Here is an 18,479-nt window from a genome sequence, read left to right as displayed (position 1 = left end):
GACAAACACTGCTAAGAAATCATCCATCTTTGCAAACCTGTGTGCTAGTTTTACAACCTGTATAATGTGGATATTTTCCAGGCCATAAAAAGCTTCTTTATTGCATGAGCAGTCCTCCTGTCACATCTGTTCTAGGGCAGGCTTTCCAGTCTAGACAGGAGCTGAGCATTGCACAGCAGGCAGGAGGCGGACCTGCAGCGAGCAGTAGCGCCGGTAGGGGGCAGCGGAGAGCCGGAAGAGCCGTTTGTTTTGGGAGAAGGAAGTGGAGAGAAAAATAAGAGACAGGAAGAGACACACACAGGGTGTGCACAGCTCCGGACCTCCAATATTAGACTCCCACAAAGTTCCACAGCCTCTGGCCGGACTTCTCTGCTTCCACACACAGACATGACACACTGAACAAGTGACTTGCCCGAGCCAGCACCATGTCTCTACTCCTCACACTTCTCCTGTACGGTAAGAGAGTTGTATGTGTTGCCCTCCCCCACCCAGGGGCAGATCTGTGATCTCCATAGACTTCCTATGGTGTCTCAGGGGTCACCGAGTGAGAGGACTATGGAGGACCTTCATATGTCTGTGTGTTGTCACTTCTAGGAAGCTGAGGTCACATGATCTGCCATTACCATCATGGGCCTGACCTATGCCAGCTGTGCCCAAGCAAGGAAGCCTTCATGGCACATAGCAACCAATCAGCTGTTATTTATGGCGCAAGGCTGATACATGAGTGGTGGAATGTTGTTGCTATGGGCAACAAGAAACATTCCTTTAGATCAGGGATATGCAATTAGCGGACCTCCAGCTGTTGCAGAACTACAAGTCCCATGAGGCATTGCAAGATTCTGACAGCCACAAGCAGGACATCCAGAGGCAGAGGCATGATGGGACTTGTAGTTTTACAACAGCTGGAGGTCCGCTATTTGCATATGCCTGCTTTAGATAGATGCCCTCCTTGTGGCTGAGTGTTGTAAACATGTTGAAGCTGCTGACATTTGTTTTGTTTGTTTCAGTTGGGTTTGAAGCTATAACTCACCTTTTGGTATTTCTCAACATGAGATTTTGTAATTGCACTTTTAATGCAGTTTTAATTTTAAAGTATCAGTGGCAATAGCGACCCATTGATGGTGTAAGGAGGAATGGTGCCCCATTATTGGTGTCAGTTGGTGAAATAGTACCCCAAGGGCCAGATAAAGTGACACATCTGGCCCCTGGGCTGCAGTTTGGAGACCACTGTCATAGTCCATTCTCTAATAGGAAGTTGGATCACAGCAACAAAAAAATGAGCCATAGAAGTGACTTTCTTTCTTTGAGTGAATACTTTTTTTATTTTTTTAAGAGCTAGAAAATTACTTAGAACCCCCAAACTTTTATATATATATATATATATATATATATATATATATATATAATCTCCTAGAGAATAAGATGGCGGTCATTGCAATACTTTTTGTCACGCGCAGCTGTCTTGCAAGCGGACTTTTTTTGGGCAAAAAGTTAACTTTTTTTTAATCAAAAAATAAGTTAGCCCAATTTTTTTCAATATATTGTGAAAGATAATATTACGCTGAGTAAATTGATATGGAACATGTCACGCTTCAAAGTTGCGCCTGCTCGTGGAATGGCGACAAACTTTTACCCTTAAAAATCTCCACAGAGGAGGTCTAGGGCTGGAATTATTGCTCTCGCACTAACGATTGCGGTGATACCTCACATGTGTGGTTTAAACACTGTTTTCATATGCGGGCGCTGCTTATGTATGCGTTCGCTTCTGCACTCGAGCTCGTCGGGACGGGGCGTTTTAAAACATTTTAATTTTTTTTTTTTTTTATTTTACTTTCATTTTTTTTTTTTTTTTTTTTTTTTACACTGTTTTTAAAAGAAAAATAAATACATTTAGGTCACTTTTATTCCTATTATAAGGAATGTAAACATCCCTTGTAGTAAAATAAAAAAGCATGACAGGTCCTCTTAAATATGAGATCTGCAGTCAAAAAGACCTCAGATCTCATATTTAGACTAAAATGCAATCCCTTTTTTTTATTTTTATGTCATTTTAAGAAAAAAAAAGTCCCTTTTTAAGAGCATTGGGCGGAAGTGACGTTTTGATGTCGCTTCCGCCCTGCAATTATATGGAGACGGGTGGGGGCCATCGTCTCCATGTCATCCCAGGGAGCAGGCCCCTCTCCCGCCGCCGATTAAAGTGATCTTGCGGCAAATCCGCCGCAGAGACCACTTTAATCTGAAAGCGGACCACTCACTGGAGTTATGGTAGCTAGCTGCTACCATAACAACGGTATTCCTGCGGCGGGCGGTTAGTAAGTGGTTAACAGTTTTGTGTCACTTTAACCACTTGAGTCCCCAGACTTTTTCCCTAATTCCCGTTTTGAGTCCTTGGTGATGCCTCAATTCTTAATTGTATACCTTTTACAGTTTTTAGTCTAAGGGCTTGTTCACGGGGGGGGGGGGTTGTTGAGCGTCAGTTTGACTGCCTGCCTGCCTGCCTGCCTGAACATTAAATTGAAAGTAAAGGCAAAACCTACCTAACTCTAAACCTACCCACAAACCCATTCTAAAACTAATCTATCTAGCCCCTTTAAAGAAAAAAATTACCATACTTGCCTGTTCTGCAGCCGATCCAAGTCCAGTCTGCAGTGGCGCCTTCTGTGTGCAGGAGAAAGCCGACAATAGCTGGAAAGTGATGTAACCCATAGACTTACTATGGGGCTTTTGTTCTTGGCTGCCTCTCCTACACACTCAAGCTGCCACTAACCGCTCACCCTGGGATCGGACTGGAGCGGCAGCAGAACAGATGAGTATAGCGATCTTTTCTTTACAGGTCTAGATAGATTATTCTTAGAATGTGGCTGAGAGGTGGGTTTTGAGTCAGTTAGGTTTTGCCTTTACTTCCACTTTAACATACAGCTGTACACATGTGGCAAAATTTAAACAGCATGTCACTTTCGGTGGGCAGTGCCAAACACAACTATTGCAATTCTATGTGGCTGTACTGGAACTGCAGCTGCATGCAATGCATGTGATTGCAACACGATAGTAAAGCAATTTACAAAACAGTGTTGCGCTTCCTCAATATAAAAAAAAACTCCCCAAGAATCCTTAAATAAGAATAAGTGATTAATTTGCAATGTAGCAAGATACTGAGTGCACAATCAAATATTTGTGTTCCCTGACTGGGAATAGTGAACAAAAACTATAATAAAAAATACATGTTCCCTAAATGGGAATAGTGAACAATAAACAGTACAATAAAGTAAGGGGTCAACTTAAATTGGGTGGTGAGGAGGCAACATACCGTATCAGCTCTTCACCATGTGACAGTCACCTCTGAATAGCAACCCGAGCGTGGATCACTTTTCAGAGGAGCACCAGTGACCGCCACACTTGTGAACGAGCCCTAAGGATGACATGCACTGCTGCATTTTTGTGAAAAAGTGTGCATGAAGTCAGAACATTCTATGCAATGATAACTTCAGTGACTATACAAAACTTTGTGAAATTGCAGTGGTTCAAATTTTAAAATTCGATTTCAGAATTAACAATATTGCAGTTCTTTTCATTGTTAAAACAGCTCACATATATACATTTTAAACCAGGGGTGCCCAACCAGTGGCCTGGTGGCCCGCGAAGCCCTCTGATGTGGCCCACGACCACCTGCTCTGGAATGGCTGGTTGACAAGCCCATATTGCAGGTTGCAGACCCGCTATACCAGAGCATCAGTGTTGTAAATGAAGCCGGTGCTAGAAGAAGCAAACGGCTTTTCAGAAAGTGCGCCACACCTGCAGGATATAATAGACGTCTATGGCAAAGTGCAGATATCCGGCGGAAAAACCACAAGTACACTGCGCCTCACCCACGGTGTGGGTAGATCGCAGACCATCAGTGTAAAAGCAGCCTTGGGCTCCCTTCACATGATCGGTCCGACACAATCGTACCCACCATTCACCTCTATGGAGTGGCAGATGTAAACAGACTTTTGTCCATTTACACCTGCCTACCTCCAATCCGATTTGCTAAAAAAAAAAAAACAGAAGTGGATTTGTCTCTTTCCATCTGATTGGATCAGAGGTAGAGTAGATTGGGCTATGTCTGCTTTACATATGCATGCAGACTGGCCACAGACCTGTCATCTGCCCACTCCGTTCACTGTGGCCCGCGACTAAATACTAAGTCGCTTAAGTGGACCCCGGCCTTCGAAAGGTTGGGCAACCCTTGATTTAAACTGTGTTCACCTGCTTGGGTTGGCTTTAATGAAAACACAGGTTTTGTAGTAGCAGCAGCTCCAAGGTCCCCACATTTACCTCTTCTAGGTGTGTTTGTTGGCAGGGAGGTTGGGGTGGAGTAAGGAGTGAATAGCCTTGTACAAAAAAACTATTTTCTATAAAGCAGGGACTGACTGAGATTCAATCCATCTATGGGCAGGCTGGTTGTACCCAAGTCGATCAATGGATTCAACCTGCCCATCGGATTTTTTACAGGCCATTACATCTGGGAGCTACAGCCACTAGTAGTAACCATTGTGTTCTGCCGGCCTATAAGGCTCCCTGTACCTCCCTGCTGGTAGAACACAAGGGAGGGAGCCCCCCATCAACTTTGACTGTGTTATTGGGCCACTCAATTGTTTTTCTTTCACCTGTGATGGAGGAAAAGAAAAATGCATAAACTATGGGATGCATAAATCGTGGCTCAAATTTCAGCTGAATTGAATGAAATTCATGTGGTGTACCATGTTGGTATGCCTGGCAGAATTAAAGCGCAAGTCCACCCGAAATTAATATTTTTTTTTTTAAAGTCAGCAGCTACAAATACTGCAGCTCTTGACTTTTAACCACTTAAGCCCCGGACCTTTAGGCAGCTTAATGCCCAGGCCAGGTTTTGCGATTCGGCACTGCGTCGCTTTAACAGACAATTGCGCGGTCGTGCGACGTGGCTCCCAAACAAAATTGGCGTCTTTTTTTCCCCACAAATAGAGCTTTCTTTTGGTGGTATTTGATCACCTCTGTGGTTTTTATTTTTTGCGCTATAAACAAAAATAAAGCGACAATTTTGAAAAAAATGCAATACTTTTTGCTATAATAAATATCCCCCAAAAACATATAAAAACAATTTTTTCCCTCAGTTTAGGCTGATACATATTCTTCGACCTATTTTTAGTAAAAAAAAATCGCAATAAGCGTTTATCGATTTGGTTTGCGCAAAATTTATAGCGTTTACAAAATAGGGGATAGTTTTATTGCATTTTTATAATTTTATTTTTTTTTTTACTACTAATGGCGGCGATCAGCGATTTTTTTTTTTTTTTTTTTTTTTTTCATGACTGCGACATTATGGCGGACACTTCGGACAATTTTGACACATTTTTGGGACCATTGTCATTTTCACAGCAAAAAATGCATTTAAATTGCATAGTTTACTGTGAAAATGACAGTTACAGTTTGGGAGTTAACCACAGGGGGCGCTGTAGGAGTTAGGGTACACCTAGTGTGTGTTTACAACTGTAGGGGGGTGTGGCTGTAGGACTGACGTCATCGATCGAGTCTCCCTTATATAAGGGATCACTCACTCGATCGATACGCCGCCACAGTGAAGCACGGGGAAGCCGTGTTTACACACGGCTCTCCCCGTTCTTCAGCTCCGGGGAGCGGCTATAAACAAATAGCCGCGCCGTCGTCCCGGATCGCTCCCCGAGGGAACCCGACCGCCGCATGTAGCGGGGGGGGTCCCGATCGGACCCGCGGAAAGGCAAGGACGTACATGTACGCCCATTTGCCTGTACGTGCCATATTGTGGACGTACATATACATGTGGCCGTCGGGAAGTGGTTAATGGACACTTACCTGTCCAGCGGGCCCGCGATGTCGGCATCCAAGGCCTAACAATCGCATATCTCTTGGCTGCCCCGCCGCCATCCTCTGTCCCCGCTGTCTCCTGGGACCAGTGTGTTTCCCAGAAGACAGCGGGGGGGGGGGCATGTCTCCCGCGGGAGTCTGTTCTTTGTAAATGGGTGCAAATACCTGTATTATACAGGTATCTGCACCCCCCTCCCCCCTGAAAGGTGGCAAATGTGACACCGGAGGGGGGAAGGGTTCCGAAAAGCGGGCGTTCACTTTTTATTTGGACTTCCACTTTAAAGTCTAGTTAAAAATTGACAGATGATTGGCCTACCAGTGACTGAGCAAGTGCAGTCACTGTTTGGTAGTGCTGCTGTATTTTTAAGTAGCCAGCTTTAATGAGTTCTTCATATAATCCTAAACTGCCCCCCCAATGTTATCTTTTAATTTACCCCCCCAACCCTTAGCCTCAAGTTTTCTACTTGCCTATCCAAGCTGAAATCGTTCCTGGCTAAAGCTGTTCATACATTATACTATTTCCTTATTGAATTGCCTCAGGCTCTAACTATGTAGTACAAAGACCTGCTTGCAAGGGTTTAGGTCTGACCTCATATTATATGGTTTTGGTAAATCTAAATAAAAATGGTACAAGAAAATGTGTATAATGTGCCATAATGGTTGCACACAGCATGAATCCGACGGCAGCTGGGATATTAGATTTTTATTTTTTTGGGTGGGGAGGATTAAAGGATTTCTTCACACAAGTATTGTTATCCTTTTAGGCTGGATTCACACCTATGCAGTTTTAGTGCTTTTTGCATTTTGCAGATTTGCACTACAGTCCATGTAACATGGTTTCCTATGGAACATGTTCTGTAGTGCAAATCTACAAAATGCAAAAAGCACTAAAGATGCCTAGGTGTGAATCCAGCCTAAGGCCTGCTTCACACTTATGCAGGTTGCATATTCCAGGTGCATTTTGCATTGTTCAATACATGCTTTTCATCCATTAAAGTCTATGGAACCAAAAAACAGAAAAAAGTCCCTGGCCCTTTCAATAAAATGCACAGATGTGAACTATATCCATGGGAAATCGTGTTAAATGGACTGTAGTGTGTTTCTGCAAAACCCACTTAAAAATGCATAAGTGTGAACCAGGTCTTAAAGCGGAGGTTCACCCTAAAAGTGGGAGTGAGAGAAGAACTATAAGAAGGTATGTACAGCGGGAAAAAAAAAAATTCCAGCATAGTGTAGATGTCAGCAGAATGCTGGATGTAACGGTATATAATTGTTTTAGGGTGAACCTCCACTTTAAGTTTAGTGACTGACTTAACGCAGATCCAGTTTTTTTTTAAATAACTACTGAGTGTCTATCGGTAAAGTCTAGTGCACACAGACCGAATGTTGGGCGGCGACACTTGGCCCGTGTGTACTGCAGTTGGTTAAGCGGGCTTCTGACCGAAAAAGGTCTGCTAATGGCTGGGAGGGCTGACCAGCGTGTTTTGATGCCTAGGCCGCCCCTCTGTCACAACACAATAGCACAACAGGGGAGGTCACTGTACTAACGTTAGTACAGCGGCTCCTCCTGAGCCGTCTGTTTTTTGTTTGTTTTTTAACAAAAAAAATTGTAGTGCGTACGGGGCTTTAGTCTGTTGGTTCTGTTTTAGGGTTGGCAGGAGAAGGGAACCTGGAGAAACTGATAGGCGGGTATCATACAAAGTACATAGATTATAGGGTGAGGTACATAAAATATAAGGTTTACATTGGGGTGTAGGGCTGCTTTAACAGCTTGTGCAAACCAGAGGTTTGTCAAAAATATATATATATATATATATATATATATATATATATATATATATATATATATATATATATATATATATATATATATTTGAATAAAAAGATTGCAAACTCTAAGCAAAAGGGTTGAAGTAGATTTTTATTTTGGATAGAGTAAGGGAGGGTTATAACATCAGTCAGGTTATTGCTATGTATAGCCCTTTGGGGAGATTTCACTTCCTGTCAATACAGGAAGTCCCTCCAAAGTGAGGGAATCTCAGGTAATCCCCAGAACTAGTGTCCTCACTGTGAAGATTTCTCCCGCTCTTAGTGACTGCTCCAATTTCCTTTCACTTGTGGCAGTCACCAGGGAAATTGAGGCGGTGAATCTCCCTCACAGGGATACAGACAGCAAGTTTGGCCTTCAGGTATCCTTTAACATGATGGTGGGTTGTGTTGAGTTTCATTCGGGGCCATTGTTCTCAGTGACTTTGTCTGTCTGTTGCAGAATTAAATTGGCTGTTTGCTTTGAAGTATGTTCCTGACCACACCTATGCTGGGTTATGTTTAATTACACTCTACATCTCCTGCAGTGTTTTGTAAACAATGAAGTTTCTGTGTTTGTAAAACATACCCACAGTGCTTTGCAAACTGTGTGTATACTTTGCTGGGCATTCTGGGTAGGCACAGTAGCTACAACAAAGCCAGAGTGTCCATTTGCTTTCCCTTTAGAACAGCTGCCCTAACTTTAATATGAGAAGCATTGACAAGACCAGGGAAAAGAATTGGCATTTACTTGGAAATTCCCCCCTTGTTTTTATCTTGTACAGTGCAGGTTTTCTGGAGGACAAATGCAGCACAACCATTAGTTGTGCTAAATGCAATTAAAGCTGGCAGCTAAATGTTTTTAAGTAACTTGTATGGATGTCTTTGAACTCCTAGTTACTTCTTAACCACTTCAATGCCAGGCACGTATACCCCCTTCCTGCCCAAGCCAATTTAAAATTGTCAGCGCTGTCACTTTTTTTTTTTTTTTTAAAGGACAATTGCGCGGTCATGCTACACATTTTGCTCCCACAAATAGAGCTTCTTTTTGGTGGTATTTGATCACCTCTGAGTTTTATTTTTTGCTAAACAAATATAAAAAGACCGAAAATTTGGAGAATTTCTCCTTCACTGACTGGCACTAATATGCAGCACTGATGGGCACTCATAGGTGGCACTGGTGTGCACTGATAGGCGACACTGGGTACTTATGGGTGGCACTTATAAGCATCGCTGATAGCACTGGCAGGCATTATTAATGGACTTTCTTTTACAGAGGTCGCCGTGTAAATAGGAAATACTCCTGTATGCACAGCACTCGTCCCGCCCCCCTCCCTGTCTCCTACAAGGCAGCCAGCATGTATTTCTTTTGTGGCGTTCAGGGATTCGTTGGGGGGGCCACAAAAGATATAGATGTCAAAATGACCAGGTGGGCCGGACTTTGGACATGCCTGGTGTATGGCATAATATTTTTTTTGTATTGATGCCTTTTATCTAACTAATAGTATGGGATATACAGACTTGCCACTTTTCTGCCCACACTCAAGTAAATGTGCTGCATGCTAACTGCCCACAAAATGTGATGTGTGCATAGCCTTCTAGACCAGAGTATAGTGTCATTTTATTGCATTAGCTGGTGTCTTTTGTTGTCTTAATCTACTACTATTCCCAGGGGTAATCGCATATTGTCAGGCTTTCTGTTTAGTAACATACTATTTGAAATTGTATGCTTAGGAGCATAATAGCCCAATTAGGTTTTTGACTGACTTGACATTTTTCTTGCTTCCCCTTTAGGACATCTGGTATTTGCAATTGGAGGTTCAGCTTACGGTAAGTTTAATACTCAGATCTGCTAAAAAAAGTACACAAAGGTAATGTAAATGGTAGTTTCTACAGGTGTTAGAGCAGGGGGTCTTCAAACTAAGGCACTCCAGGTGTTCAGGAACTACAATTCCCATCATGCCTAGTCATGTCTGTAAATGTCAGAGTTTTGCAATGCCTCATGGGATTTGTAGTTCCGCAACAGCTGGAGTGCCGTAGTTTGAGGATCCATGTGTTAGAATATCACCGTGCTTCCAGGGTTTGTGAGCAGCACGGCACAGTCTAACCTTGCCACTAGCTTAGCCAGTCTCTATATAGTAAAATAATAATGCTGCGCTGGGGTGAGCATATACTGTACAGTTAACAGCCTCAATCACGTTCCACATAATAAGTTTCTAAATCACATACACTTCATATTCACCAAATTACCCAAGTGGATCAGTTAAAAACAATGTAACTTGCAATAACTTAAAGATAGTTCCATCGTCTTCCCAGTAAGCCTGTATGAGACTCTCCATGTGTCCGCTGTGTCATGTACATTTCACTGGCCCAGAACAAGTCTGCAATTAGGGACTTCTCGCTTCTCTGATCTTCATACTTGCTCTGGGTTAGTGACTCAGAAAATAGAGCGGTTCAGTAAAGCAGCCTAGCCGTTACTATTGTCTGAGGAAAATTGCCACTATATTTCTCTCAACCACAGGTTTAGTATAGTATGCATTTTCTTATTTTAAAAGCTCCGAAATTATTTACCTATTCATCATTGAATCTAGATATACAAATAGCTAATAAACAACTTAAGCGACGTTTGTTTTTGTGCCCCACCTTTCAATGATCAAATGTGCCAGGAATGTTAAGAAACATGGTTTTGCTGTCTGTCAAGTATTCTAAAGTAATAGGACTTGAGTCATGCACACAATTATAATGATGTGAATGTGTTTGGGCACCTCAGTGTATTGTTTGTTGTACCAGGCAGAAACCCACAAACCATTTCATTATTGGAAGACCTTTCCCACACATACAGGCACTGACGGTTTGACTTTTGTGTAACTTGGCTATGCACAGCCTATTGCTCTGTGAGCTCTGATAGGAAAAAAAAAATATATATATGGCCAGATTCACAAAGAGATACGACGGTGTATCTCCTGATACACCGTCGTATCTGAGTTCTGCCGGTCGATTCATAGAATCAGTTACGCATAGATATCCCTAAGATCCGACAGGTGTAACTGTGTTACACCGTCGGATCTTAGGCTGCAATTCCAGGCCGGCCGCTAGGTGGCGCTTCCATATCTTTTACGCGACGATTATGCAAATGAGGAGTTGCGCCGATTCCGAAACGAACGACCGCCCGGCGCTTTTTTTTTACATCGTTTGCGTTCGGCTTTTTCCGGCGTATAGTTACCCCTGGGTCTATGAGGCGCAGCCAATGTTAAGTTTGGCCGTCGTTCCCGTGTCGAATTTTGAAATTTTACGTCGTTTGCGTAAGTCGATTCACAAAAGAGCTGGACGTAAGTTATGCTCACGACGAAACCAATGACGTCCTTGCGACGTCATTTGGAGCAATGCACTCGCTGTTCGATCGGTGCGGGGACGCGCCTGATTTGAATAGTACACTTCCCCTAGCCGCGGAATTTGAATTCCGCCGGGGGATTTACGATACGCCGCCGCAAGTTTTGAGGTAAGTGCTTTGTGAATTACCCACTTGCCTCAAAAACTTGCGGCGGCGGATCTTAAATCAGATCTAAAGATCCGCTAACCTATGTGAATCTGGCCCATTGTGTGTGTGTGTGTCCTTTTTTTCGTTTTTTATCTCCTGAAACTTTTTTATATAGCATTTATCACATGCAATTTTTATATTGCCTTAATTTTAAAAAATTTAGAGATTCATTTTCTGACTTTCTCCGTTTGAGCAGAACGTTATAAATAGTACTCTGCACTTAGTGCCTGTTGGGTCTCTCATACAGGAGTTGGAGGCGTCACAGTCGGCATTAAAAACCTGACAGCAGTGTTAACCATTTGGCACTCTATCCAATACAGACAGTTTGAGCTGGAGATATAATTTATGCAACAATGAGTAAACTCAAGTCAACAGTCAAGTGTGTTTAACAAAGACTGAAAGGCCACTTGGCAGAGAGGTTCTGGTATTGGATTGTGGAATGGTGCAACAAGCACCTAGCTCTGGCAGGCACCAAGCCGAGTCACAGCCTACAGTAGAAGTACAGGGCGCCAAAGATCATCTGTGCCCGCCTCAAAGCTCCAGTTTGGCCAAAGATTTACTTTTGCCAGTCCCCTGCAGTTACTGAAAATAAAAGAGCAGAAGACCTGATTTCTCACCCTATCCCTCAGACTCGCCAATCCAATAGTGCTTGTCCTCTGGGTTGTGTATGATGCCCAGCATCATATAACCTACTTTCGGTTAGCTCATGGTGTCAAGATTTCCCTTACCCTGGACTAAAAGGAGAAATTCGAGAACAGCACCATATCATTATGTGGTCCATTTCACTAGAGCATTTCGGATCTGCCTACTGCCAAAAAAAAGAAGAGGTCAAAGAGGACCTGTGGCATCATTGGACCTGGCCCAGGACACCTGGGACCAAAAAAAAAAAGATTTGCATATTCTGCATGTATTCTGATGCATTTCTTTAGTGGGGGGGAATTAATGTATATTATTTTAGTCCGTGTTTATATATTTTACAACGTTTGTGTGTGTGTGTGTGTGTGTGTGTGTGTGTGTATGTATGTATATATGTGTATATATATATATATATATATATATATATATACACATACATACATACATACATACATACATACATACATACATACATACATACGCGCGCAGGCACGTATGTATGTGTGTGTGTATTTGAATATTTATCGGTCCTGATGATCTGACTGCCTGTCATTTCTTGAGGCCCCAAAATTCCAGGATAGAACAAATATCCCTTAAATTACCCTATTTTTGCAAAATAGACAGTCAAGGTATGGTGAGTTTTTTTTAAAGTTGTAACTTTTTGTCACAATTTAATTTGAAAAGCGATTGACACTGTCTGTCTGTTATTGCATTTTATTTATTTGATTTGATCATCTTTATGTACCATGCTACATACAAATCTTGTGGTTTTATAAAGAAAAGCTAAAATCTCTTTCTCCCCTTTTTCTTTTATCAGAATCATCCTCCTGCTACCCAGGTTTTTTTCAGTGCAACTCTAGATGTCTTCCACTATATACTCTCTGCGATGGTTCCTTTGACTGTGAGGATCAATCTGATGAGTTGGCATGCTCCTCAAACTGCAACTTTACTCTAAAGGACTTCTATGGAGTCTTCTCTCCTCTTGGATATCCATTTGCTCCATCCTCTTCAATGCCTTTTTGTCGTTGGTTGATTGATTCTGAAGATAGCCGAGGTCTTGTCCTGCAGTTCTCTACCCTAGATCTGTCTGAGCAAGATGCTCTTGTAGTCTATGAGAATAGTGTTGGAGAATTTCCACACCTTCTCCGTGCCTTAGATCAACACAGTAATGGAAAATCTGTCACAGTGGAGTCTTCTGGTGGAAGAGTATTGGTTGTTTATCGGTACCACTCAAGCTCCACTCGTATCCCCAATATTGGGTCTCCTGTAACTTATGACAGCAGATTTCGGCTTCCCAGCTCTTTGGTTCATGAGCCAGGTTCACGTTTCTTCGACCAGATGGGTTCACCTCCCTCTCGTTCTCGCTTTCCTGGCTATGGTGGTCGCAACTCTTTTCTTCCTCGTTTTAATGCCACTTACCGTGTACATGGCTACTGCCTCCCTTGGGACCAGCCTTGTGGTTCCAGTCCAGGTCTTTTGTGGGAGGATGGCATGGAAGTAGGAGGAGGATGTTTTTCAGATTCACAGCGTTGTGATGGAGTTTGGGACTGCGCCAATGGCAGAGATGAAGCTAATTGTTCTGGATGTGCAGAAGGTCACTATCCCTGTGCCATTAGCCGAGCTTGTTATCCCCTCGCTGAAAGGTGTAACTACCAGACATCTTGCCAAGATGGAACAGATGAAAGAGGCTGCCGTGGATGTCAGCCTGGAGGCTTCCATTGTGACATAGAGCGCTGTGTTTATGAAGCTTGGGTGTGTGATGGTCAAGCCGACTGTCGAGATGGAAGTGATGAGAAAAACTGTGGGTACACGCTCCCAAGGAAAGTGATTGCTGCAGCCGTGATTGGAAGCTTGATATGTGCTACATTACTAGTTGTAGCTCTTGGATGTACTTGCCGACTGTATACTTCACGAGCTCGGGAATATAGGTAAGACAAATTGGGATTTACAGAGGAACTGCATTTTTCATAATGGTTTCAAACGTGCATGTGGAAGGGTTGATGTAAATAATCTAATCAATGCATGTTGGTTTTTAAAAACGTCATAGTTATATGTGTTGATGGGAGTGGCCATATGTACTAATTACATCCTCCTATCCAGGGGTTGACAAATTTGCTTGGAATCTAGGAGCCAGCTAAAAAAGTTAGGAGCCAGAAAACGCGCCCCGTCCCGACGAGCTTGCGCGCAGAAGCGAACACATACGTGAGCAGCGCCCGCATATGTAAACGGTGTTCAAACCACACATGTGAAGTATCGCCGTGATTGGTAGAGCGAGAGCAATAATTCTAGCCCTAGACCTTCTCTGTAACTCAAAACATGCAACCTGTAGAATTTTTTAAATGTCGCCTATGGAGATTTTAAAGGGTAAAAAGTCTGTCGCCATTCCACGAGCGGACGTAATTTTGAAGCGTGACATGTTGGGTATCAATTTACTCGGCGTAACATTATCTTTCATAATATTAAAAAAAATGGGGATAACTTTATTGTTGTCTTATTTTTTTTAATTAAAAAAAGAGTAATTTTTTCCCAACAAAGTGCGCTTGTAAGACCGCTGCGCAAATACGGCGTGACAGAAAGTATTGCAACGATCGCCATTTTATTCTCTAGAGTGTTAGGATAAAAAAATATATATAATGTTTGGGGGTTCTAATTAGAGGGAAGAAGATGGCAGTGAAAATAGTGAAAAATTACATTAGAATTGCTGTTTAACTTGTAATGCTTAACTTGTAATACCAACGGCCACCACCAGATGGCTCCAGCTCACACATCTGTTGGTAATAACTTGTAATACCAACGGCTCACCACCGGATGGTGCCAGCTTTTTTTTTTTGCTCCCCCCTTCCAAGCCAAGTCGCCAGGACCCTATTTCTAGTCGCCATGGCGACCTGGCGCCCGGGATTTGTCGAGCCCTGCTCCTATCTCACAGGAAGCCTGCCACACAGGCATGTCTCATTGAAAACCATAGATTCTCTGATGATATGAAACACCCACAATGTTTCTAGTAGGCAGAGACCTTGTCATCTAAACTGCCTATGCCTTAAAGTGGAACTACACTTCATTTGAGCACCACAATCCCCCAAAAATGCTATTTTGCCATCCATCCATGTCTCCATGCTTTATTTTGTTGCGACATCACTTTAAAGAAAACACCCTCTAGTATTTCTGGCCGTGATCATCTTGAGTGAGGGCAGATGATTTTTGTAGCGTTTTCTTCCTGGAATCCATCAAGTAAATATTATATACTTCCCTATCTGTTTACTAATACTAACCGCATAAGGCCTCACTGGGAGTTTTTTTTTACAGCTGTTATTTTGGGCGTCAAGCCTTTCCCCCTTTTTTTTTTTTTTTGCAGTTGTTAAACTCCCTAGCATGTTAGCCCATGTGTCCATGCACACACAGGTTTTTATCAGTGTTTTTTGGCAGGGGGGTTTTAAGGCTGGAAAAATCTGAGAAATAGTGGGTTTGAAGGAGAGAAGTTCCGCTGCTGACAGGTGAGGATCTACGGCCATAATCCACCTGGTGTAATGCAAGCAGTGGGGTCCACAACCTGTCACTGCTAACAGATACGATGCAAACAAAAAGATTGGATGGCAGCACTCCCACACAATGCAATTTGGCTTTTGTGAAGTAAACAAAAATCCACAAAACAACCAAGCACAGACAGGCAGGGGGATAAGTCCTTAAAGCGAATTGCATTGTGTGGGAGTGCTGCCATCTAATCTTTGTGTCCTTAGTGAGTTTAAAGAGTTTTTCAGCTGTAAAAAATGCTTAAAACCGGGCGTGTGTGTGTGTTTTAAGCTTCAAGCTTTTGTGGGAGTATAGTTTGCCTAAGGAGCTCAAACGCGCCAAAACACTAAAAAGCGTAAATGCAGAAATGCTGAAAAACTAGCGTTTTTATTGTGGCATTCTACAGCTAACGCTACTAGTGTTTTTTTTTTTGTTTTTTTTTTCATCATGTCCAGTGTGTGAGGCCCATGCTGCATTTTTCTTGCACTGGAATGCATCAAAACCTACACCTGCCCCCAGTACAGTGGGAAAAAAACATGGGGGGGGGGGGGAAGCATCTGGAATGGCCAAAAATGTGCATGCACAAATGCATCGGAAACTGGTTGTAAACCCTTACAACACACTTTATGCTATAGGTAAGCATATATTAACCACTTAAGACCCGGACCATTATGCAGCTAAAGGACCTTGCCCCTTTTTGCGATTCGGCACTGCGTCACTTAAACTGACCATTGCGCGGTCTTGCAACGTGGCTCCCAAACAAAATTGGCGTCCTTTTTTCCCCACAAATAGAGCTTTCTTTTGGTGGTATTTGATCACCTCTGCGGTTTTTATTTTTTTGCGCTATAAACAAAAATAGAGCGACATTTTTCAATATTCAATATTTTTTACTTTTTGCTATAATAAATATCCCCAAAAAAGCTCTAAAAAAAAAAAAAATGTTTTTCCTCAGTTTAGGCTGATACGTATTCTACCTATTTTTGGTAAAAAAAATCGCAATAAGCGTTTAACAATTGGTTTGTGCAAAATTTATAGCGTTTACAAAATAGCGTTTTTTTTTGTGACTGCGACATTATGACGGACACATCGGACAATTTTGAATCATTTTTGGGACCATTGTCATTTTCACAGCAAAAAGTGTTAAAAAAAATGCATTGATTACTGTGAAAATGACAATTGCAGTTTAGGAGTTAACCACTAGTGGGCGCTGTAGGGTTTGTGTTTCTAGCTGTAGGGGGGGGGGGGGCGGGGCAGGACATTTAAAAGCAAAATGGAAGGATGAGGTAACTGAAGGAGGACTGCACTAAGGTAAAGGAAGCTATTTAGGGAAAATAAAAATTACCTTTACAACCCCTTAAGACTTACCTGTAGCTACCCGGGATATCTCCTAAACTTGTACGGTTTAGGAGATATCCCCCTGTGTCTGCATGTGCCAAAGTCATCGGCACTGAAGCAATGGCACGTCGCTTCGGTTAGACGTGCTGTTACAGGCCGCTACCACCCGCATGCGCGGGAGTGACGTCATCACAGCGCCAGGGCCCGCTATACCTGTAAGTCACTCCTGGGAGAGATGTCACCGCCAGAGGGGGAAAACGATGACCTCTACGCGGCTTTGAACTCCGTTTTATTTATTTATTTTTTATTTATTTTTTTCAGAGGGTTTACAACCTATTTTAGGCCCCTTTCACACTTTGGCGGGAGGTGCGTCACCGGTAAAGCGCTATTCGGCCGCTAGTGGCTGAGAATGGGTTAAAAACCACCGCAAAGCGCCTCTACAGAGGTGGTATAGCCGCGGTGTCCCATTGATATCAATAGGCAGGAGCAGTATACACACGCTCCAAAAATGCAATTGGGAGGATTTTTTTTTTTTTTACCATCCTGCTAGCGCACCGCTCTATTGTGTGAAAGCCCTCGGGGCTTTCACACGGGAGACACAGAAGCAGCTGTTTAGGGTCAGTTTACAGGCGCTATTTTTAGCGCAATGGTGCCTGCAAACCGCTCCAGTGTGAAAAGGGGTCTTGGTTACATGTGGCAGCTTGGGTACAGAAATATTATTTCTTCATTTAAAGTAAAGAAGGTTTTTTGTTTTTTTTTACACATCACAAGAATAATGTTTTGGTAATGCTAATATGTGTCCTGTTTATGGGAAGTTTGAATTTTAATGATGGGTTCGCTTTAAGAAAATGTGTTGTAAAGCCAGGAACCAGCATCACATTTAACTATTTTTAAAATTTTTCTGCAGCATCTTCGCTCCTCTGTCTCGGATTGATGCAGAATTGATCCAGCAGCAAGCTCCTCCATCCTATGGGCAATTAATTGCTCAAGGAGCTATTCCTCCTGTAGATGACTTCCCAACTGAGAGTCCAAGTGATGTGAGTACCCCTAATATGGCTTCCATCTGGTTATATATGTTCTGTAGTGTTAATTTTATATTATACATTGCCTTTTTTTATGTTTTGCAGTAAGCTAGCCAAAAACTGATTACAATCTGTCTAGCTGGCAGGCCAAACGGATTTCTCCATCTATGTTGTAGATGTAGAGCATGGATCGACAAATCTGCAGGCAATTGTGCTAAGGCAGGAGTCAGAATACCTGAACAGTGGTTGCATCTTCTTGGATAGTACAGAAAAAGATGAATATATTACCAAAAGTACTGGGACACCTGCCTTTATACGCTGACATCCGATCCGCCAAAATCAGACAGATGGTGATACGTCCCCATTCGTCCATATCAGATTGGGTGAGATCTGATGAAAACGGACATGCTAACCGTTTTCATCAGATCTCTCCATAGGTCTGCACAAGCCCCTCCCCGCTCAGTGAGCAGAGAGGGACTTGTCATCCGCTGGCTCAGCGGAGAGATCTCCCGCTGAGCTGGTGGACTCTGTAACAGAGTCCGCCTTGTGTGGAAGAGGCCTTAGTCCACAGGGTTAAATATTGAGTTGGCACACCCTTTGCAGCAATAACAGCTTCAGCTGTTCTAGGAAGGCTGTCCACAAGGTTTAGGAGTGTGTCTGTGGGAGTGTTTGACCATTCTTCCAGAAGCACATTTGTGAGGTCAGACACGGATGTGGACGAGAAAGCCTGGCTCGCAGTCTCCAAATTATCCCAAAGGTATTCTATCGGGTTA

The 18,479-nt window shown here is 42.8% G+C and overlaps 1 protein-coding gene across 1 annotated transcript in view; it reads left to right on the top strand.

The window, feature by feature from the left end:
- The first annotated feature begins 217 nt into the window (after positions 1-217).
- The window catches only part of LRP10 (LDL receptor related protein 10), a 29,414-nt gene continuing 11,152 nt past the window's right edge, over positions 218-18,479 (top strand). The window contains exons 1-4 of the mRNA XM_040354310.1: positions 218-456; positions 9,463-9,498; positions 12,660-13,770; positions 17,592-17,721. Coding sequence (XP_040210244.1) covers positions 426-456; positions 9,463-9,498; positions 12,660-13,770; positions 17,592-17,721 — 1,308 coding nt within the window. The 5' untranslated portion in view covers positions 218-425. The remainder of the gene's footprint in view (positions 457-9,462; positions 9,499-12,659; positions 13,771-17,591; positions 17,722-18,479) is intronic.

This window comes from Rana temporaria, chromosome 1, assembly GCF_905171775.1.
Source record: "Rana temporaria chromosome 1, aRanTem1.1, whole genome shotgun sequence".
NCBI classification, from domain to species: Eukaryota; Metazoa; Chordata; class Amphibia; order Anura; family Ranidae; genus Rana; species Rana temporaria.
This window is presented reverse-complemented; position numbering and strand designations above follow the sequence as displayed.